The sequence below is a fragment of the Anguilla anguilla genome, chromosome 7 (assembly GCF_013347855.1).
Source record: "Anguilla anguilla isolate fAngAng1 chromosome 7, fAngAng1.pri, whole genome shotgun sequence".
NCBI classification, from domain to species: Eukaryota; Metazoa; Chordata; class Actinopteri; order Anguilliformes; family Anguillidae; genus Anguilla; species Anguilla anguilla.
Window position 1 is genome coordinate 19,134,573 of NC_049207.1, and position 22,926 is coordinate 19,157,498.

At 42.6% G+C, this 22,926-nt stretch overlaps 1 protein-coding gene across 2 annotated transcripts; it reads left to right on the plus strand.

The window, feature by feature from the left end:
* The first annotated feature begins 12,634 nt into the window (after window positions 1-12,634).
* On the plus strand, window positions 12,635-22,526 carry c7h4orf54 (chromosome 7 C4orf54 homolog). 2 transcript variants are annotated; one of them, XR_004766036.1, is made up of 3 exons: window positions 12,635-17,800; window positions 20,378-21,397; window positions 21,435-22,526. XR_004766036.1 is itself a non-coding variant. In XM_035424988.1 (2 exons), exon 1 carries the CDS (start codon window positions 12,949-12,951, stop codon window positions 17,779-17,781), a length of 4,833 nt encoding a protein of 1,610 aa, XP_035280879.1. In that variant the 5' UTR covers window positions 12,635-12,948; the 3' UTR covers window positions 17,782-17,800; window positions 20,378-22,526. The 2 variants fall into 2 exon arrangements, 1 of the variants encoding a protein (XP_035280879.1); XM_035424988.1 differs by having other exon boundaries at window positions 20,378-22,526.
* The last annotated feature ends 400 nt before the right edge of the window (window positions 22,527-22,926 follow it).

Genomic DNA, 22,926 nt, shown 5'->3' on the forward strand with positions numbered 1-22,926 from the left:
GCGCAGCACAGACCGTAGTAAAATAAAAAATAAAAACAATCAAATAAAATTACCCTCAAAAACAAATACCAAGTTTTTTTTCCTAGTTTTACTTTTCAAACGTGTTTCTAAGTAATGATCAGAAAATACTCCATTGCTTCCATATGATGTAAAATCAGTTACCACAGGCTTGCTACATGACACATTATAATATTTTCTTATATTGGATGCAATTCCTGTCTTAGAATTTTACCATTGTTAGAAAGCAAAACTATTGTATTTTTTTATTTTTTTAAGCATCATTAAACGCATTTTCTTCATGCAAATCGTATAAACGTTTTTGCCCGAGCAGTCTCCCTCCATAAGAAGAATGTCATCCCAGAGGGTGTGTGGGCGCCCTCTACTGGTAAATATGACGTAAACACCATTCTTAATTCAACAGGCGTTCAGGCCAGAAGCAAGACCCCCCCCCCCCCCCCCCCCCCCCCCCCCGATATAGCACCATCACAGCACTACACCTGGTATGTCTTGCATTGGAGTGGAGGGAAAAGCAGCTAGCCATGGAATGTGTGTAAATCAGTAAGCACACTTCTGCCATCTTCTTTGCTGCTAGGCTGTGTCAGAAGAAATAATGTCAATGTCAGCTTGGGCCACCTGCCATTCCAATTTTTAGCATCACAAGGAGTCTAACTTGTTTATATAAACAATCTTCGGCTTCACGTACTATGTGAACCAATTTACAAAGATACCAAATCTATCTGTCCCAAACTGTGTGCAAAACACCACATGGTGAGGCTCACCTCCAGCATTGTGCTTGCAGATGCTGCCACATCTGGAAGTCCCTGTGGAACTGCACTTCTGCTCCGCGGTGGTCGTAGTTGGGCCAGTACTCCTCAGACATGTGAAACAGATACTCTGGAGCCAGAAGGGAGCAACCACACATGCCTTGCATTTCCCGGGGTATTGATGACAGCTCAGTATATCTTGGATTGCTTTTTTTAAAGACATAAACGCTTCTGCTGTGCTACACAGGGAGAGGGACAGTTTGCAGATAGTAGGACTACAACAATAATGGTGTTTTCGGTTGTTTTCAGTTCTTCAGATGTGTCTGTTTGAGCAGTAGTCACAGCTTGTATCATGTTTTTGGGTGAATTCCTTTACTTGGTACCAAGCGAGAACATGCCAGCATTGCTTCCACGCTCACAAGTGAGCTTGAAACTGGATCTCACTCCAAGTTTGCACTTTTCAAATGCCAGCTTAACTGCTAGAGTCCACATAACCGAGACAGAGATCACATAGGTGTAAAGGCTGATGATTTCAGAAAACAGTCACCACCATTCAGACCAATAACGCCTTCCCTCATAACAGCTGTAATAATTTATTTCTATGTCCAGCGTAGCACCACTCGCTCACTGACTCATGCTTATATTTATTCTGCAGTTGCCACACAGCCATAAAACCAGAAACTAATTTTCGATCTTCTGCTTCCGGGTTACTGTCATATCATGCCAGCATGCTTGATGAAAAACTACTCCCTCAAAATGGATAGTTCAGAGTCGTGTTTCTGTACAAACAAATTCTGTTTTGGGGCCTTCACTGCCTCCCCCAGGCCCCTAATATAGTTCTCCAGACAGCCACAGCATTCTGGCAGCTAACTGACATTTGACATCTACTCGATCAGGGCCAGTGTCCATACATATACACAGATAAATGTATTGGGACAGTGACGCATTTTTGGTTTTTTTGGCTGTGTACTACAGCACTTTATAAAAATTACAATGTATTATTTACACTAATAAATTTGCAATAAAATAATGAGTATGAGGTTAAAGTGCCGACTGTTAGCTTTAGTTTGAGGGTATTTATATCCATTTCTGGTGATCCATGTAGGAAATACAGCCATGTTTCTACATAGTGCCCCCATTTTAAGGGAGCAAAAGTAAAGGGAAAATTTGCTACTCAGCTGTTTGTTTGCCAGCTATGTGTTGTTGCATCATTAATTCATTCACAAGTAAGCTAACAAAAGGTTTGGAAGATTCTGTTGCTGTTGTCTCTCAACCTGGGGGACCAAGTGAGTGTCAATGGTAGTAAAGCAGGCCATCTTGAGGCTGAAGAATCTGTATAAATCAATCAGAGACATAGCAAAAACATTGGGTGTGTCAAAATCAACTGTTTGACACATTTTTAGGAAGCAATAATGCACTGGTGAGCTGAGCAATAGCAAACAACCTGCTAACCACAGAAGACTACTGTTGTGGATGAACAAATAATACTTTTAGTTGTGAAAAGAACCCTTTTCAACCGTTGATCAGATCAAGAACACTCTCCAGGATGTAGGCAAGGACATGTCAAAGACTAGCATAAAGGGAAGATTACACCAACATAAACTCAGAGGGTTCAGCACAAGATGCAAACCACTGGTAAAAATGGCCAAGTGAGTATAAACCTGTACAAAAGTGATTGTACAAAAAAGAAGAAAGTGTGGAGAAAGAAAGGAACCGATCATGATCCAAAGCAACCTTCATCTGAGATACATGCTGCTGGTGGTGTTATGTGATTTCTGATGGCAGCAGCAAGTGTACAGAGGTGTACAAAAACATCTTATGTGCTCAGATCTAACCAAATACCCAAAAATTCATTAGACGGTGCTTCACCTTGCAGTTATGTATAAAAAGGCTATAATTCCAACATGGATCACCTGATATGGAAATAAATACCCTCAAATTCAAAATTCACATTAACTTCATATTCATAGTTTCATTTCAAATCCAATGTGCTGGAGTACAGAGCCAAAAAAACAAAAATTCACCGGTGTCCACATTTTAACGGACTGCACTGTAACAAGCATAGCTGGACAATCCCTCATAGCAATATTCAATATGCAACATTGGAGCTTCTGTAATATTCAAGCTCTAGGTAAGCAAGCACAGTGCAGGATGCACCAGGGCACTCACTTATTCATCCGTTCAGTTTAAGATACTCTGTTATCTGTACTAGCTGTGCGAACGATGCTATGGTATATTTTATGATGCACATTTGTATGCCATAGCATGCTGTTAAATGATGTTTTGAGGCACTACTGCTGCACTCCCCAGTCTCAGCAATGTGAACTTGAGCTGCCACCAATCCATGGAATTTGAAATTTTAACTCAGCTGCTATTCAATTCTCATTTTAAACTGTTCCAGCGCTGCATGGTTCACATGGCAACATATTGCCAAGTTTTACTTGTCATGCCATACTGTAGGTCCACAGCATCATCATAGCAGGCCATAAAATGGCTTTAAGTTCATAAATGAGAAAATACTATGTTTATTACAGGGTGACAAGAAGCATTCAGGATCAAACAGTATATAAACCAAACTCTCTGCAGGTTGGTTTGTGCAGGTTAGAGCAGCATTTCCCAACTGGTGTGCACTCTGGTGTGCCGTCAGGCGAGGTCAGGTGTGCCATGTGAAAAATCCTTTAAAAAATTTTTAATGTTCAAATTAATTAAAAAAAACTCAAATGAACAAATCCCATTCACAAAAGCCAAAATAAATGTCATTAAAATGCATATTGCTTAATTAAAACCCCAAAAGAACGTTTAGGCCTACGTGCGTGCGTGTGAGGAGGGGGGCTGCAGGGTGTTTATTTTTTATGCTTTTGAGAGTGGTGTGCCATGAGATTCTGTAAATTTGGAAAGTGTTCCGCAGAAGGAAAAAGGTCGGGAAACGCTGGGTTAGACCACGCTAAAAGGCAATATTATTTAGTGCAGGAAACCACAAAACCATGCACAAAATGTAAAGGCCCCAACAAATTCTCGCCATGTCAAAAATGCAGAGTAATACAGGGTGGAACATAAACCGTTATTCGCGATTTTGCCGCCCCCTGACCTGCAGTACATGCGGTCGGCGCTTTTGAAAGTGAGCGGGCGGAGTAACCTTTCCAGCCTGACAGCCCCTGGGAAAGCCCCTGGCCTGGCACGGCCCCGGGGCCGCTGACGAATGCCCCGCAGCAGATGGCAGAGCGCTCATGCATCTCGGGTCCTCTCGCGGGGTGCCCCGCCAGGTGCCGGCGCGGGTGTCAGGCCCGCCGCCGCCCCGCCACAGTATATGGCTCCGGCGTCCCGGGAGCCGGGGGGCCCCCGCCAGGGGCGGGGGGCCGTACATCAGCGGAGCGACGACTCTGATCAGGAGCTTTCGGAGCGCTCTCACTCTCCACGCCGGACACTGAGGAACTGCCCGCGCCCGGCGGTCCATGCCCCACCGAAAATGATTTTAAGCTCCCTGCGTGACACTTTCTCATCTTTCTGCCTAAAAGTTTTCCAACAGAGTTGTCTAGGTGCTTAAAAGCACTACTGCGCCAAGATCAGCAAAACTATTTGTTGAGGTATATTATACTGAAGAATTACATTTTATCATGGTAACAGCATACATACAATTGAGGTTTAGCCCTCGTGTGGAAAGTGATTTTTTTCGGGAACTTCTGAGGACACTAATTATTGAAGGTGAAAACAGTGCAGGAAACAAAGGGACATGGTCATAGTGTCCAAAAAAAGCAATTCTTCATGTTGCTACATTTGGGTGAACTGCACTACACAGTATGACCAAACATGTTGAAGGAATAATTCATTTTTAATGAGCAGAACCACATTTTCAGGATAATCTGGTAAATAACCAGCAGCAAAATGGCCGGATAAAACAGGTCATATCACCTGGGAAGTGGCATGATGAAGCATGTTCATATAACAATATCACAGAAAACATAATGTACCTGTGTTGTGTACAGCATGTGTGTTTAAGAGAGAGAGAGAGTCTATATGTGTGAAATGTCGTCTTTTCCTGGCTAAGTCTATGCACTCCCAGTCACTTCTGATTAATGGTGGCTATGATTTAACACCTGCTGTTTTAATGTAGCTCTTGAAAGTAACTGATATCACCATACTTATGCAGACAGGTTCATTTTTTAAATAGCTACCTAAATTTATCCTGTTTGTGCAGGCAATTAAAACATGGCCTTGAACAGTTCTGCATGGAAGATGACAAAACAATGCAAGTAGAAAGGATGGTGAGGTGCAACACAGCAAAACAGAAGTGCAGGAGAAAGAATGTGTGGCTCCTTCCTCCTGCTTTCTCGTCCAATAGAAAGAGGTGGCACTGAAGCTTGGCATCAGCTGCTTTCTAGGACTCCGCCCACGTCCTATCTGCCCTGTGGGCTGGGTCTTCTCCAGTTACCGCACTGCTAGGGAGCAGCACGCTGCCCTAATCACCAGCCAGATGCCTCCACACAGCCCACTGCCTCTATATACCTGCAGATCTCCATTACCCTTCATCACCCCACTCTGTCATTTCTACCATAATGAAAATAAAAGTGACTTATCGTACCTACCCAGATTGGATTGCTTAATTGAGCACAGTCAAAGGAGTCAGAAGAGATTTTCCTTAACTACTTCCTGCTGACCAACCAAATGGCCAGTTATGACCATTTTTGAGTGTTTTTTGAGTGCACTGCAGGGGAGTGCCACCATGACTCAAAGTAGTAAAAGACAGTCAAGTGGCTGAGATGGTATACATAAAGGGGTAAATGACAATATGGAAGTTATTCTAAATGATCCTCTAAGCCTCCCCTTTACAGCTGATTGGTGGAAGCACATGAGTGGGCATGACCATAAATGCTGTGTTTTCCAGGTGGATGCAAATTGTCCCTTTGCTTCTTGGGACACTGGGGAAAAGTGGACTACCTGGAACCGATGTATGAATGGGAAGAGTGTGCAAACTCCACAGAGACGTCCGGGAACTGTGCCCAGAGCTGACATACATCCTGAGGTCAAACGAGTTACACAAACATCCAACCAGCGTTTCAGTGGTGCTGGCAGACTCACTCTACCCAGCAGAACTGGTCCTGAATGGCCAGCCAGGGGCCTCTGGGCCTGTAAGTCCTGGCAGTGGATGCCACTGTTGAATAGGAATCTGCAGCTGTTGAGAGCAGAATGGTGATAACATTGAGCAGTCAAAACTCACTCTCTTTCTCTCTCTCTCTCCTTCTCTCTTTCTCTCTCTCCCTCTACCTCCCTCTCTCTCATGTAGGCAATTTGTAAAGTATGGATCGCTACTCATGTACTGGGGTTTTCAGTCTAAATAAAGCCACTTATGAATGTGTCTAATTGGTCTACCAGCCTTGTGTGCCATGCGATACCACGCCCATTTAACAAGCCTCTTACACTGCTACAGGAGCTCACCCTTGGGGTGAGAACAATTATTACATAAATGCAACAAAATTTGGGATTTTGCCAAAGGTCCTCTTCATTGTCATCGCCTGCCTGAGTCTTGGTGGCTGAAAGTGTGTGACAGTGGATTGAGATCACAGTGAGACTGACTGTTTTTTCCTCCTCACCATCTCTGCTCCAGTCTTGTGTGCAAACCCAGTGTGAACTTTAAAATTTGGTTTGATCATTTTTTGCAGCCTCTGAACAGTCAGTGCTACTTTTATTCTAACATGATTAATATGAGTCCAAGATGTATGAAATTTACTGTATCAGATTGAACTCTATGTACATTACTGTATCTGATTAAAATCTCATCAGAGTAGATTTTACAATGAACATTTTACTGCATAGTCTTGGGCCTGCCAGAAATGCTTACAAATGAAGGGTGGGTGAGCAGGAGTATTACAAATAGAACATTCACTGGCATCAAACTGCTGTCATTTATTTTACTTTCTTAGCAAGCTCGCCAATTACCTGAGTAATTCATTTACAAATCATTCAAAAGCTTTATCTTAACTGTGCAGCATAAAGTGCTCCCTTTCATGTCTTGTTAGACAATGCAAAAGAAGTTAAATTTAAGCATTAGAAAAAAATGCACTTTCGCATTCACTTTAATCACAGCACACAAAAAGACCAGTATGATCAGATAAGTTCAGAATGTGTGTGCTTCTGTGTGATCATATAAACTGCAAAAATTGCAAAGTTGTGGGTGTAAGCCTATATTGTAGGCCAAAAAAGCCTATATTGTAACTGAAGTGAAAATGCAGTGCAAAAAAGCATATTAAAAAAGAAAATACTGATAAACTGAGGGGTTGAATCCATGCTTCCAGAAGTGTTACTTTGGCTCTATGTATGGCCAAGTCTCATGCTCTAAATTTATCCAAAGCCTTGAAGCAAGGCTTACGGTCATCAGTCAGATGTAATATGTCATCAAAATGACAGACAGAGGCTTTCCCATATGACTTCACTCACACGCTCTGAGCCGTGGGCTTCCATCCGATACCCCAGCACTACCAGGCTATCCGTGTTGTGTCTTTGTATCCTGGTGAAACAACAAGCCTGCCCTTTGCATGTTCCAGGGAAACCATCTTAATGAAATGGTGATAAAAGATTGTTACTGAGAGGTGAGATACATCATTGACAGTGAGGTCATCCTACCTCTGTCCCAGTTGTGCCTGTCTATATAATACACACACACATTGCACATGAACGTAAAGACCTTAGGTACACTATATTACATTTATAATTTGTGTGTGTGTGTGTGTGTGTGTGTGTGTGTGTTTGAAGTACGTCTACATCAGGTCCTGACTTTGACTTGGCAAAAACACTTTGTGGTGCAGTCCGTTGGGAGCATCAAACAGAAAACTGATAATACAGGTCCCCGTGGAAACCAATAAGGCACATTTTCTTTCTCTGTAGTTTGGAGCCTCAGTTCAAATGTGGTGCATGAGATGCATTGTCTTCACAGGTGGAAAATCCAGGTTCAGAAAGTAAAAGTCCTCCCCAGTATTTTGTTACAATCACCTGGATTTGCTAATTAGCACAATTCTCTAATTAGCACAGACAGGGGGTAGAAATAATTACTGCAATCCGCTGGCTGAGTTCATGGGTGGCAGAAACACACAACAGGACTTTTACTTTCTGACTCCGGGACTTCTCATTGTCATCCATTTGGTTGGGTACCATTTGCAATGACACCATGTTTCATTACATGCTACTGTGAGACACAAGCATAGAATTTCTGGATGAATGTAGTGATGTTTACACCAACTGGATAGTGTGTCTGACTAAATGTACTAGCTCCTGTTACAATGATGCTCCCCATAGCCCAGAATCTTAGCCTGAGGGTGTCAGTGCTGACTGTGGCAGTTTCCGACTAAACCCCCCCCCCCCCCCCCCCCCCCCCCCGTCTCCTTGAGCAACAGTTAAAAAGTTCAGAGATGTGATTTAAAGACGTGAATGTCTGCTACGGAGTGTGTCGTCCTCCCAGGAGAAGCAATAAGAGTTTGATTAGTTCCCTTAGCTGGGGAGCATTTGTCTTTAGCTCGGCAGGCTACTCATATTTCTTGTGCGGAGTGGCCTTGGTTCAAAGCTTGCCGCAGACCGGCCCCCGTTACACAGTCCTCTGCCTGCCCTCTGATGTGCGTGAAGGGGAGGCCTACTCCACCGATGCAATGACTTCTAACCTCACCTGCTGCACCAGAGGAGCTTGCACCATGTGACTTGGAGAATACATGGTCTAGTCTATGTGATCTTGAATCGACAAAGGACGTTGCAGTGATTAGGCCATCCTACAAATAAATTAGGGAATACCAAATGGTTGAAAAAGTAGGGAAAAAGGAGTTGCAGCTAAGTTAACAACACCATCACTTATATCACCCCCATAGGCGGTTTTACCATAGGACATAGGTAGGCAATTGCTTGGGGCCTCGTCCGCCAAAGGGTCCTCGTGAATTTGTGTTTCCTTTTTTAAATTTTTTTATTTTTATTTTTTAATTTATAAAACATTTTTCCTTTCTTGTCACTCCAAACGAATGATAATCTGTAATAGATAAAAATAAATATATCTACATGTAAATGTGGGCCAATCCAATTAAATATCTATATTTGCCAATATTTATTATCACCCACATTTCACATTTAATGGACTATTCCACCATGACCTTCCTGCATTTGCGCCTAATCAATGACGTAGAAACTCGAGTTGCCATCAGAGGCAGAGAGTCACTATCTTTGTTACCATGAATCGTTTTCAAAGTGGATTTGAGAAGAGAAAGAGGAGGAAGGAAGATGCCCAGTTTAAGGAAAGTTTGCCTAAACTGACGAAATTCTTTAATAAAACAGCCAGAGACTCCACGACGGAGCAACAAGTAGATTATCGACCACCCTAACCGTTAGTGTATTTACTTCGTATTTATTAGAGAGAACTGGACATTGTTACCTATTTAAATGTAAGTCCTGTGAAAATACACATGATAAATTGTCTAAATGTAAAAAACCAACTTAATACATATACATTTAGTTATATTAATACAGCCTTATTTATTATAACATTAAGACAAGCAACACGCTCGGAATTATCCCATCGCGACCCATTAAATCCAATGGCGCAGACGTCGCTTCATAATTTCAAACTGCTTTCCTAACCGCTATTTTGCGTCCTGCGATTTGAGTTACAACAGTGAATATGTACGGATTCCTAGACATGCTGATAGCGACCACCCTTTCTCATATTAACCTCAAATACGCAAGACAGGACACTTATACAGTATTCTAGCAAATTTAAGTTCCATTCATTTAGGGGTGGTCGATACACGTCCCCTTAGCAACCAAAAGCTAGAGCTGGACCACTCTGAGTTATTTGCCGGCACATAAAAAATCGCGAAAGTACTTTAAAAAATAACCACTGGAGGATAACGAGGACATTTTTCTTACATAACTAGGTGCAGGTTGTTACCGATATTTCGCCTATTTTTTCATATGTAGTTGCAAATCAGTTTACGTTTTCCTGTCTGTCGAACGAAGTTGTTTGACAATAGGTGCTCTCACTCTAGCTGACGTTATAACAGGTATAACGTTAGTTGAAGAAGCTGAGCTAGCTAACGTTAGCAGCTTTACTGCTGCCTCAGCCTGTTGTGCACCCACCGCACCTAGTACAACTTCTAGCGTTACTGGCTCTGCTGGTTGCGGTGAACCAGCTACAGTGTGGGAGGAAAGTGCCAGAGGCGACACCGACAGACAGCAGCAACCCACCACAAACCAGACACCCGCTCGGACCGGGACTTTTACCCCTAGAGAATAGCGGATGTTCAAATGCTTTATCAAAAAGCATGTACTATACGTTTGTCTTGAAATAATTAAAGATTATATACTTATAATCTTTTTTTTGTCATATTGTGTTCTTCTAACTGACTGAAGGTCATTTGAAGTTCTTCAGTTAGAATTCTCATTTGGGTCTGTCCTTTAGTTCAGTGGCTTTGTCAACTGAAAAGAGCTGCCTCCAAATAGTTTTTGTTCACTAGCTATGATTGTGTTAAGCAAAATGGAGAAGGGCCTCACATTGGTCTTTGCCTGGGGCCTCCAAATCACTAAAACCGCCCCTGACCACCCCAACCCCCCCTCCCAGTTAGGCTACATGTGAATGGCAGGTTTAAAAAGAATTCATGACACACAGGGTATGGAATTAAGAATTTACTTCCTTGGAGAAGGACAATATTTCCATTTCATACAGCAATACAATCATAAACATTTCGAGTCGACGCTCTGGTAATTCAAAATTATATTCACACCTAGACGACTTTAAGAAGGTCTTTTGTAAATGCTCAGCGTGTTCTGTGCTACTGTATGTATCGATAAGTGACCGAAGAAAACTTAAAAAGCTGAGTAAGTACTGATCCAAGCTTTTCTTCATCCAAATGGTAAATGGACTACATTTATATAGCTATTTACAATTGATGCCTCTCATTCACCCATTCACACACACACCAATGGTGAAAGGCTGCCATGCAAGGTACCAATCAGCTTGTTGGGAGCAATTAGGGGTTAGGCGTCTTGCACAGGGACACATGCCAAGGCGGGGATCAACCTGGCAACCCTCCGACTGCCAGACAACCGTTCTTACCTCCTGAGCTATGTCGCCCCTATGTCGCTATGTCATACAAAGCGATAATTTAAAGACAAAATCCCCAATAGACAAAAATAAATAAATAAATAGTAAACAAAATGGATTTGCAGTCTCATGCTAATTGTGAGCAAACACGTGTAAGCTGCTGGGGAAAGGATAGTGTAGTATATTCCTCGTGCCTGCGAGTGCATCAACTGAATTAAGCAAGTAAAAGGTAAGTACTCATGCATCCATGCTACCATGGAGGGAAGTTCAACTGAGAACTACAATTAAACTTGGATCTGCTGGACTGTCTAGGCCACATTTGAGAAACTGATTATTTAACAGGAACAGTGGGGTCTAGTACATAATACATAAAAAAGTAAATAAATAAATAAATAAATAAATAATTAACCCATTGCTAGAGCTATGTAAAGCAGCAGTTTTATGCAGGTTTGACTGTTTAATTATATCACTGACTAAGTTTATGTCAGTCATATTACATGAATAGGCCTGAAGGTTAATGTCAGAATTACAGTATGCTGCACTTCATACAGTGGAAGGACTTGTCTATTTAACTGACAGTAATATACATCCAGAATATGCACAGTTCACCATATCCCTCCTATCCTATGCTATACATTTCCTTCTGCTAAGCTTACACTTTCAAAGCAAAGAGGCCATTAGCTGATTTTCATACAACTTGTATGAACGTGTCTCTTATTCTTATTTGTACTCTGGAAGAACCTTATTCCAACAAAGGTGACCAATGGGCTGCTACTCATTTGATTTGGTATTTGATCTGAAATACATATTTTATAAATATAAAAAAATCTTGAACAGTTTCTTGAAGGGTACTTATTTCATAATAGAATATTCCAATATTCCAGAATCACCAGATATCTTTCAGACTCCTACCAGAAGGATTACATAGTTAGTACTTAAATGGTAACGTGAATTAATGACAGTTCATTTCCACATTTAATTAACATTGATATCTTTTCAACACCTATGTATAACATCATATATGGATGGCAGTGATCTGAAAAGGCAAGGTTTTTGTAGCTTGTATACGAAGTAGGCCTGCAGTGCTTTCTTGGTTAATATGATTTGTATGGTTTCAGAACAATACAAAGACTGTTCAAGAGTACGTTATGTTAGTTTATTTAGTCTATTTAAACACCTGCTAATACGCCACCTAGAGCAGCGCTACAGCCATAAAACAATAGGCTACATAAAGAACTAAGAGAACAATCAAAAGTAAAATCGACCACATTTTTGTTTCTAGATTCACGTGGGTGCTGTCCAACGGAGCTGGGTGCTGAAACGATTGCCACAATGTTTTTTAACCAATAAATACGTAAATGATAAAGAACTTAATATTCTGAAAAAAATGATTGTCACTTTCGTATATTTAAATACAGCAAACTTGGGAATAAAAGCTTTTTGAATGTCCCTGGGTTTACTTGCTCATTTGGCAACCTATCCTGTAACGTCTAGGAAGCAAATCCAACGATAAAGATTTTGTTGGATTTTTATACGGATAAAATAGTCTATTCATACAAACATTGTTTGTCCGAATATTCACACTTGCATGTATAACCATAACAGATTTTATTCTGAATATCGATATGCCCCAACTGTTGCTGTCATTAGGCCTATGATAAACGTTTTCAATTACGATATCCCATTAGACGCCATGATATGATTAGTCCAGACGGCCATGGTTTCATTTTAAATGTGCCAGATAGGGTAGATGACGTGCTGTCCAGTCCAGCAATAGTGAGAATGTCCATATGCTTTGCTTTCGCGTCTCAAAGGCAGGGAGCTGGGAGACCGATTCCGCTACTGTTGCCAACGGCATCAGAAACGACAGACTCGTGCGCTACACAAACGTTTGTCCACAAGAGCTGCAGAACACAGGGAAAACTTCACTAGACTCTGCTTGGACCATTGGACACAAGGGAGCGAAGTCGGGATTCCTGGATATCTCTCTCTCTCTCTCTCTCTCTCTCTCTCTCTCTCTCTGTCTCTCTCTATCCCGCTCTCTCTCTCGCTCTCTCTCTTTTCCGGGTTACAAATAATATCACTAACAATAAGTCTAACTGTAGGAAAGCGACAATGGAAGCACTTCATAAGCCTCTAACTTCCCAAGGATGTACCGATCCGTGCAGAAAACCGATACCCGACAAGGATACTTGCAACTCCGGGACACAAGACGAATCTAACTATGTGGATATGAATAATTCACTCGACCAGAAAGCGGAGGGCACAAAAACTGTAAAAGTTACATTCACCGGCGAAGGGAGCCAACTGGCAATATTTAAATGCAATAGTGACACCACTTCAGATTCGGGAGACGGAAACCCAGGCGACCGTGAACGGGATAGTAATTTCGGTAATCTCCCTATCATGGACTGCAAATCCATTAATAAAAAGTGCTCAGGTAATGCCAGAGTACAGAAGTGTTCCGCGGGCGATCTCTCTGGCTCTTCTGAAATCGCTTCTTCGTCTGAGTTCCCTAAAAACAATGATGATTCCAGAGACCGTACCAAATCCCAAATGCACAAGCGGGATATCGACACAGGACCCCAAACAGGAATTGCGCCCAGCAACTTCATATCAAACAATACTTCCTCTGACAGCGAAGAACTGGAATATTCTGATATGTACCTGAGTAGGAAAGAAACAGAGGCCGACGCAAGCGTGAAATTATCAAATCATTGCATGCCCAGTACCATGGAGGACGAGTCCCATTATATTACAACCCACGAAATTCAGCTGTCAGAACAGGATCACGATGCCGATTATGACATTGGGTTGGGATCCTGCTGGGACTTGGAAGACGATAACCTGGTCTACTCTTTTGCCGATTATCCTTCTTTTGACAGCGATGAAGCGATAGAAGGAAGACAGGTACCAGAAGACAGACATTTAGCGAGAGTGAAAAGCAATCAGGTTAAATCTAATAATACAAACCGGCGCGCTACTTCCAGAGTAGCAGTCAGCAATAAGCATGAAAACGATCTCTGTGACTCGGACAAATGCGCCAGCTCAGATGAAGGTCTGTCAAAGAACCAGAAAGGCAGAGGGAATTCAGCAGGACAGATTCACCTGTCAATCAAAACTACTTCCAGAGCTATAAATGAGCCTAGCAACATACAAGAAAAGGAAAACATTCGTTATCATGCCAAGCACGAGGGAGACATGAGTCGCTATGTTTTTAGAGACGCAAAAGCAGAGAAAATCTGTGATAGTGCGAAATGTTTTATCGCAGCCCCCTGCCGCCTGCACTTTGGCAGTAAGTTAAAGGGGAAAGATGTTAACGAGTATTCCAGTGGTGCGTCCAGCGCTGTAAGTGAATTGGACGATGCTGATAAGGAAGTTCGTAATTTAACTGCCAGAGCGTTCAGAAGTTTAGCCTACCCGTACTTTGACGCCATCAATTTCAGTACCTCCAGCGAGTCTTCTGCATCAGAGCACGGGCTGGGGATCAACAGGTGGTCCACGTTTGTTGACCTTAAATATGGAAACATGACACAGGGAAGAGATAAAAATCTAGTCTCCCATAAAAGTGCAACATCAACTTTTGAAATCGCCAAGAATGCAGAGGGCAAAGGGATTAAGGGGTTGACTTTAGCCAATATAAAAGCGCCCCAGACTCAGATCTTTGCACTGAATGGCAACTTGTCAGATGCCAAAAACGCATCATCTTCAACTAAGAAGATAGAACTCATGGGGAAATTTGGGCAAGGGCAGAGTGGGGTTATAACTCTAACGGAAACGTTAAATTTTCGCTGCAATGTTAAAACTGGGGGCCCTGGAAGCGATAGACATGCAAAATTTGCACAAAATGCTGCAGGATCACGTTCCACAGATGAAGTTACCAACATCTTGCCAAGCGAGTCGGGGAATGAGGCCAGCAAGCAACCCTGTAATCCAGGGGAAACCATGGAAGACACACACAAGAAAGCAATATTCGCCTCGAGCCTTCTTAAAAATGTTATTTCCAAGAAAATGCAGTTTGAACAAGAGCGGAAAATGGAGCGAGGGGAAATCAGTGAATCCTACTCCGTGCTGTCTCCATGTCTTTCATACAAAGAGCAGGACACGCAAAAGGAGAGAGTTACAATGGGCGAGTCAAAGGGGTTACAAAGGCAAAACTCTAAATACTCAGAGGCGGGTTCTGACCTAACTATTGTTTGCCTGGATGAACTGGGGGACATAGTGGACACTAATTCGAGTTGTCACAAGGACGAAAGTCCGAGAGAAGACATTTTAACTCTTGTACCAGAAACGAATTTTGAGTCAACAAATGAAGCAGGAATCGATACTAAAAAAGGAGCATTCGAAGCGTCTAAAAGCACGCTGCTTCGTAGCCAAAATAGCGCATTCAGATCCTGGAGGGACGGTGAGCTAGAGTTTCAAAAGGAACATAAAAACGATAAAACTCCAGTGGGGAAACCGCCTATGTTCGCCGACAAGCTTGGGGAAATGGACATTGACAACGAAGTTGCCAACAGCTTAACAAAAATGACACATTTGTTCGTGCCGAGTATCCAAGTTCTGTCTGAGGAGAGTGAACTTGGAAAGCCATTGCCGAATATTAATTATTCAACTCGCGCAGCCACGGATCATGGGAATGGAGGCGTAGAGAAATTGCGTTCTGATAAAACTCTTTACCTTGCGGATGCTACTAGAAGTGTTGTGACATCGAAGTCACCTGAAATCAAAATCAGCTTGCGGAGTGTAAAAGAAAACAAAAGCAACCCGTTCAACATTGCTAAGCTTCTAACTCCGAATATAGGTTGCAATGTAGCCAACCTGATAAAGACAGCTGATGACTCTAAATGTCAAGCGCTCGCTGCACCATTAAAGGGAGAGTCCTCGGAAAAAGTGCCCCACTTCATGGTCAGAGATATAAGGGAAAACAAGTCCAAGCTACAAACGCCGATTCACCAGGTCAGAGACGTTAGAAAATTGGTTAAAAGTTCGTATCATTTCGTTTCTTTGGATAATAACGAAAACAAGGCTATTGCTATTGCTGACCTTCATTCTGAACTTAAGGCTTCCAAAACAGGGCCTCACCGAAACCCCGCATCGCTTTCACCTATAGTTATAAAGTGTCAGTCCGTGAATACAAATAGCAATGTGAAGCAATCTGGAAATTTAATCGAGGTTTCACAACACGGACTTGCTGAGGATATACTAGGGGCTGACAGGTCATCTCCTCAACCACCTGTAGAGGGCGCCAAAAACGGAACCACACCGATACACCGACCATCAGGCAGAGCTTCTATAGTCACTGCAAAGCAATCAAAGGCTGACCTATCTGAAGCGTTTGTTGGGGTGAAAATTGAAGCGGCTAAAAGAAAGCAAGACATCAGTGAAAAGAAACCTGAGTCAAACATGGCGAACCAGGCTGCATTAGAGAAGCTACAGGCTGCAGTTAAAACGATGGAGCAACTTTATGTTTTTGATAGGAACGAATGGAAGCGCAAAACTGAGCCTCGGCCAATTACGGACAGCCACGTGCTATCACTTATTGCCAGTGAGGAGCACGGCAGTTTAGGACAAGATGAATTTGAGGAAGAACTTGGGAATATAACCAACAGTTTAGCAGCAGGTAGCTTGGAGAGACTTGTGAGGAGAGACTCTTATCCTAACTCAGGCAAATCACCACCTCCACTGACAGCTGCCCCAGTGTCAGCAATATCACCTAAAAAAGAGGAAAAAGCTGCAAAAATACTCCACATTCCCTGTGTCCAGGAGGAAAAGGATGTGGCCAAATCACAGTCTCTTCAAAGCGGAACTTTCAGCAACAAAACTGCAGCCACTTTCACTCAAAGCCAGAAGTCTTCCACTATCAGCAGCACCAGTTATAAACCTTCCCAGACGTATGCCTCCTCACAAGTACCTTTCAGCACCAAAAGCTTTGCTCCAAAATCTCCCAAACTCCCAGTGTCATTAAAGATATCCCACCCTAAACGGGTGCTGGATGACAGGGAGAGGCCTAACGGCACAGAGGCAGAGAAGCCTTTTCTACCCTTCAGCGTGTGTGCCTCTGCAGACTCAGAGAATTACCTCACCATCCCCGTCAAAGCCCATGCCACGGAGGGCAAACCCAGTATCTCCTCCAACCGAGAGCAGACATCTGTGTACACTTTCACAGCCAGTAGTGGCAAGCCTCAAACAACCGGTTTGGCCTCTCACCTCGGTCAAGGGGATGCAAGGAGACAGCAGGAAAGCAAGCAGTCGCCGAAAAGGTCCTCTATTGTCATGGAGACAAGGTCTCCGGACAGTCCCACCGCTACCATCTATCATCACCCCCTGCAGATGGCAATGCCAGGGGCACAGCCGCAGGTCATCTGCTTCTCCTCGCCCGTTCCCCAGCAGCCAGCAGTAGACTTCCAGCAGATGCAAAGGAAGATGCTGCTGGACCCCACCACGGGAAACTACTACCTGGTGGACACCCCTGTCCAGCCGGCCACTAAGAGGCTTTTTGACCCAGAGACTGGACAATACGTGGACGTCCCAATGCCGCAGCAGCCCATGGCCCCAATGCCTATGCCCATCACGCCGCTAGCGTTGAGCCCTGGCGCCTACGGCCCCACTTACATGATATACCCTGGCTTTTTGCCCACCCCGACTGTACTGCCTGCCAGGACAATGCAGTCCCAGATGTCCATGCACTCAGAGGCAGACAGCGGGGACAAGGCCCCCCACATGATGGGGGCACAGGGGGAGGTGACCTACATGGAGAGCCCCTACTACATCCCCACAGGGAAGTCCCCGCAGGCACCCCCCATGACCCAGCACATTACCACCAGGGGGGCCAAGGGCTTCTCTGATGGGAAGCCCGTTATCAGCATCACATCACAGCAAGGTCCACGGATCATTGCCCCTCCCTCCTTTGATGGAACTACTATGAGTTTTGTAGTGGAGCACAGGTAAACTGCAGGCGTCATTATAGGTAAGTGGAGTCGTGCGTCTGTCCTGCTGTATGCATGCCTTTTAAAATATTTATCTCAAGAATATGTCACTATGTTTGTGCACTGCAATACACGTGATCTCTGTTGTGGAAGCAGTTCTTAAAATGCTATTGGCAATTATATAGCGCAGATCAATGTAATCTTTAAAAGCAGTTCATTTTCAGTATGTCTGCTTATTTTCATAGAAAATCAACTATGAATGCATCATCTCAGGTCACAATATATACTGCAGTTAAAAGTGAATCTATGGGCATGTCAGAGGGGTAAGATGGTTAAACAGGATTAAACTTCTGAGTTAGTACATATTTAGGTGAAACCTATTGGAAATGCATTTTCAGAAACAGAACTTGTAAAACTGCGTAAAGGCTACTTTGCATAGGAGTTAAAATATATTAAATTGAATTTATTTGCTCACAATTAATCATGGGGCTATAGTTGAAGATTGCAACTGAGGTCACAGTGTTTTATTTGAAAAACATGCTTTTACCACAGGTTATGAGAGGTTACAAGAGTTCAATAAGTTGTAGTGGTTTGAAAATGAATCATCCTGCAAACAAATGTATTATTTATGATGGTAAATATTGTGTATAACCTGAACATAGCTGTGTTGCAGAAGGTGCTGAATACTGTGGGTGGAGTCTCAGCACTAGGATGTGTCTAGGGGCCTTGTGCACACTGGCAGCAGAGTTTAAATCTTTACTTCAGCATGTTCTCATTATCAGTGATCCTGTAGTATTTTCCAAAAATGCGCATTGTGTCTTGTCATAATTTTATGATATGCTTATATTCCACTAGTATTTCAGCTCTTGTCTTTATTTTGTACAGATTAAACACATATTTAATATAATTACATATGTGTTTCATAGCACAGTGCATCAAGTGAGGAGTATCAGAGTATCAAAAACTCACAAACCTGAGATGAAGTTCTTTAACACAGTCACATTTCATTTAACCAGCAATGTCCTAGTTATGCATTAGTGTACATTTTGCATATCTGGAGGGGTTCCAATGTCAACTGAAAAAGGCACCGGATTTGTTGAAGGCTATCTGAGGTATGCAGCATGTTTACCACCCCATTTGTGTCATGCTCCACTAAATGGCATCAATGGTGTTAAGTGACCGCTCACTATTCCCCAGGGAAACCTGACACCAGTAGACACTGGTTTTGTTATTTGAGGAACTGGTGTTGACCTTGGTCCAGACCAAACATGAAAACAGTTCCCTTTTCACACATTAAAGGTTGTCAGTTATTTTTGATGGCATGAGTCTATTTTCAGGCTTCGACATGCTCAGATTAGGGGGACAAAAACAGTTCATTGGTTAAATGAGATATTGTTATATTAGGGTAGTGACTTTCAGTCAAACCAAACTTTAAAGAATATGCTGGTGCTTTGTGAATAAAAAAGTGTTTATTATTATTCCCTGTCCTAATCGCTGCAGGGAGGCATGAACATGAGGTTGATTATTTATCTGAGGATGCACTTTGATTCGCCATTTCACATAAGCAACAAAAATACTTTATTGCATTATATTTTGCTTTCTAAGCTTTAATTTGCCATTGTCCGCTAAATGATCATGGAACATATGAAGTGCCCAGCTCCTTCCCCTATTACAGAAGCCCAGCTCCTTCCCCTATTACAGAAGCCATTTTGTAATTTCACCGGCCCAGCTAAACAGCAGGTCATCGCTGCAGTGGCGCAGTTTGTTTCTGGTTTCTGGTCTATGCGCTAAATGGATGCGCTGTAACAGTGCGGGCGGAGCAGGGACGGGCGCTGCAGGGGCATTGTTGTGAAGCGCAGGGCGCTGCCTGTGTGGGCGAAGGGGGCGTGGCAGTTCCAGCGCAGTGACAGGAGGGAAAAGGTCACGCAATGCAAAGTATTTGTTGTGCTGATGCAGGGAAGAGCACAGCTGCTCGGAGAAATCAAGACTGGAGCGGTGGCACTGGGCTGCCACGAGGTCACCCTTTTATAGACCAGCTCGTTTAAACGGGGAAAGAGGGAGGCGACGAGCGGCGAAGGAATCCGGCTATTACATAAACAAATCATGTCCTGGGTCCAACACATAGACCCTCAGCTAGCCTTCTCAGAAGCTGAGCTTTTTCTTATTTTTAATGAATAGAGAAATACTTGACGATGCGACTTTTATGTAGCATCGTCAAGGAGCTAGCTTAGGAGATGCTAACAACTGTGAGTTATGTTTTAGTCTCAAGAGGGGTATGGTTTACACTCATTCCTCAGTATAATTGCAGTAATCTGTCCACTGACTGACTGTTGGTTGTTATTAGCTGATAGTTCTCATTTTAAAAAGTAGGTCAGCCCCAGACATAGCCAATTTAATTTAATTGCAGTCTTCATAGAGATGGTGTACACCAGAACCAATTATATGGAAAAACCCCAATGAAATTTGAGCCAATTTGATGTGTATGATCAATATCATCTATTAATGATGCAGCTGCATCATTTCCCCAATTTCATTTGAAGAATTGTGATGAGCTCTGCTATTTTCTGTTTCCTGTCCTGCCTAGTTCCTCATTGTCCTTTGTGCTCTGTTCCATACAGGGACATCTTCTGAAGGTTTTTCCCACAATTCCTTTGATGCTGAGCTTTTATTGGTCCTTTCTTGCATCTCTGCATCTGCCAGAAGCCCATGGCTCATGGTCGTCTACACCACCTGGAACTTCATCCCCCCAAACCCCTCCTACCACATCCATAGGTTTTCATTTTGTTGCTTAGTGTTTAATCTGCAGTACGCATTTTTAAAGCTGTGCATCCTAGCTGCTGGTTATTTGTTCTGTGTAAATATCTGCATTGAATGCAGTATTTAAGCAGATCTCTTTTTACCCAGATTCGATAGTGTAGCTGCAAAGTTCCCAAGTAAAATGCACAAGCAAACAGCTTCCAAATGATTTATGGTCAAGCATAATCAAGAAGCACAATATCTGCATGGATTTTTCTCAGATATAAGAGAAAATTAAGAGTCCAACTCAAATAGGAATTAAACGGCTTTTCAATCAAATGACTTTTTCCTATTGCAGAAATAATAAGTGCATTACCCTAATGTTTAAAACCTGATATGACCTGGCCATTGGACTCCCAACATTTGTGGACAGTAAACACAAAGGTGAAATAGATATGAGGCGTGTGTGCCTCTGTTGCCATCCCGTTATGTTCACTACATTGATCCAGTTAAAGGGTGATGAAAGTATATTGTAATGCACTGATTTAAAATAAACCTTGGGAGTATATTGAGAGTGAATTTTGGAGAAGTGGGTGCTGGCTGTCATTAGGCTTACCAGTTACACTGACAGTTACCCTGCCAGGATTACTCCTTCTCACTGTGCCCGGGGTGAAGTCCAGTGACAGGCTCATCCCCCCACCCCCCTCCCCGAAACGGCACTACAGAATTATTTACTCACATAGTGATGCTCACAGAGTTTATTTACAGTACACAGTGTGGTACTGTATATAGTTGCCAATATTTATACATGCTATTGTGACGATAACTTGGTACTGTGATGGCAAACCCAGAGAAACACAAGTTTTGTTTCTCTGTATAGCTGGTGCTCCCCCAGGCCTGTGGTCCAGAGGCTGGGCAGTCCTGGGCCTATGGAGCCAGCTGAAGCTGGGACTATTTAGGGGACAGCCTCCTCTATGGGTCCCAGCTGGGCCTTTGCCCCCCTGTGTAATGGGGCAAGATAGTGCCAGACCGGGCATGTGTCTGTGACCTTGACGGTTTTAAGCCACGCTGAGTTAAACAACTTTTTGGTGCCGTTTCTTTGGGCTGAGTGGTGAAAGAGTCAAGTCTAGTTGCGAACTTGAACTTAAAGTATAAAGAAGTAGAGTCAAACCAGGGCAACTGGAAATGATGAGGTGACTCTGATTACAAGCCAGCTAACCTTCGGTGGAATGATGTGACTGCTGTTAAAATATTGTCGTGAGCTAATTCAGCCCTCCCAGCGGCCATGATTCACACCTTCTTAATGTGCTCCCGGAAGAGTAAGTTCAAACCTCACTGGCCTGCTGTGCTATCACACCGATCCATGTCATAAATAAACTGCTTATCTGGTCAATGTCTGAGAGACATTGCCCCAAATTTATGCTATGATAGGGTATGCTTGACCACAATGGTATTAGTTGTATTGCTGCGGCGAAATCTGCTTTTTAAAACCGTTGGACTCATTCCTTGTCATATTGATATTTAATTTACAGGAATTTGGAGGTGACCATGTTAGTAGCTCCCTCTGCTATCAAGCAATAATTATTAGAGCAAAACAAATCCCCATTTTAGTGAAGGAAAACATATTTTGCTACATTACACAACAGTGCTAATTTGGACTAAAGGAGGCAATAGGAGCATATAAAATGGATTTTTATGGGACTCCATTACAACAAGTTGTCCTTTTTGTAGATTTTCTTCAGAACCTCTAACAAACCATATACTCCTGAGTCTGCACAGTTTGCTGTTTTTTTTCTAATTTGATTACACTACAGTACATTTAAGACAAACCCAGGATATTGGAGCTGCAGGACAGTCCATATACCTGTCTCCTGTTTTGTTTTAAGTTGTCTTTGGATTTAAAGTGTCAATGTAACACTATGTACAGCTTTGTTTTCTTTTTTAAGGGGGTGCTTTGTGAGAAAATTCTATAACACAACATGTGGGTTTGCACAACAACTTCTCAGGCTTGTCTAAGACTGTTATACTTAAGACCTTTGCTGAAGCTATGACAAACTGGGCCAAATTTATCATTGTTCCTTTTTCCACTTCACGATGGAGCATATGGCTTAACGTGAAAAAGAAATACAATAACTAAATTAATTTAATAAGATACAAAGTAATATAATGATGATGCCAGTTGCACAAAAGTCTAATTCATTTAATCTTCTATGAATTGTTTTTAATACATCAGGCCTGAAATCTTGTCAGAAAAAGGAAGTGCCTTCAATATGCTACATTATTTTCATTTTTTATGTACAATTTCCTGCTGTGCTTTTAAGCAGAAAGGAATACTGATAAATTGACCTATGCACTCACTCTGTGTTGTGAAGCCTGGTTTGGGTGAATGTTAAAAACTATGGAAATTTTGTCCTCAAGCACAATGTCAGTT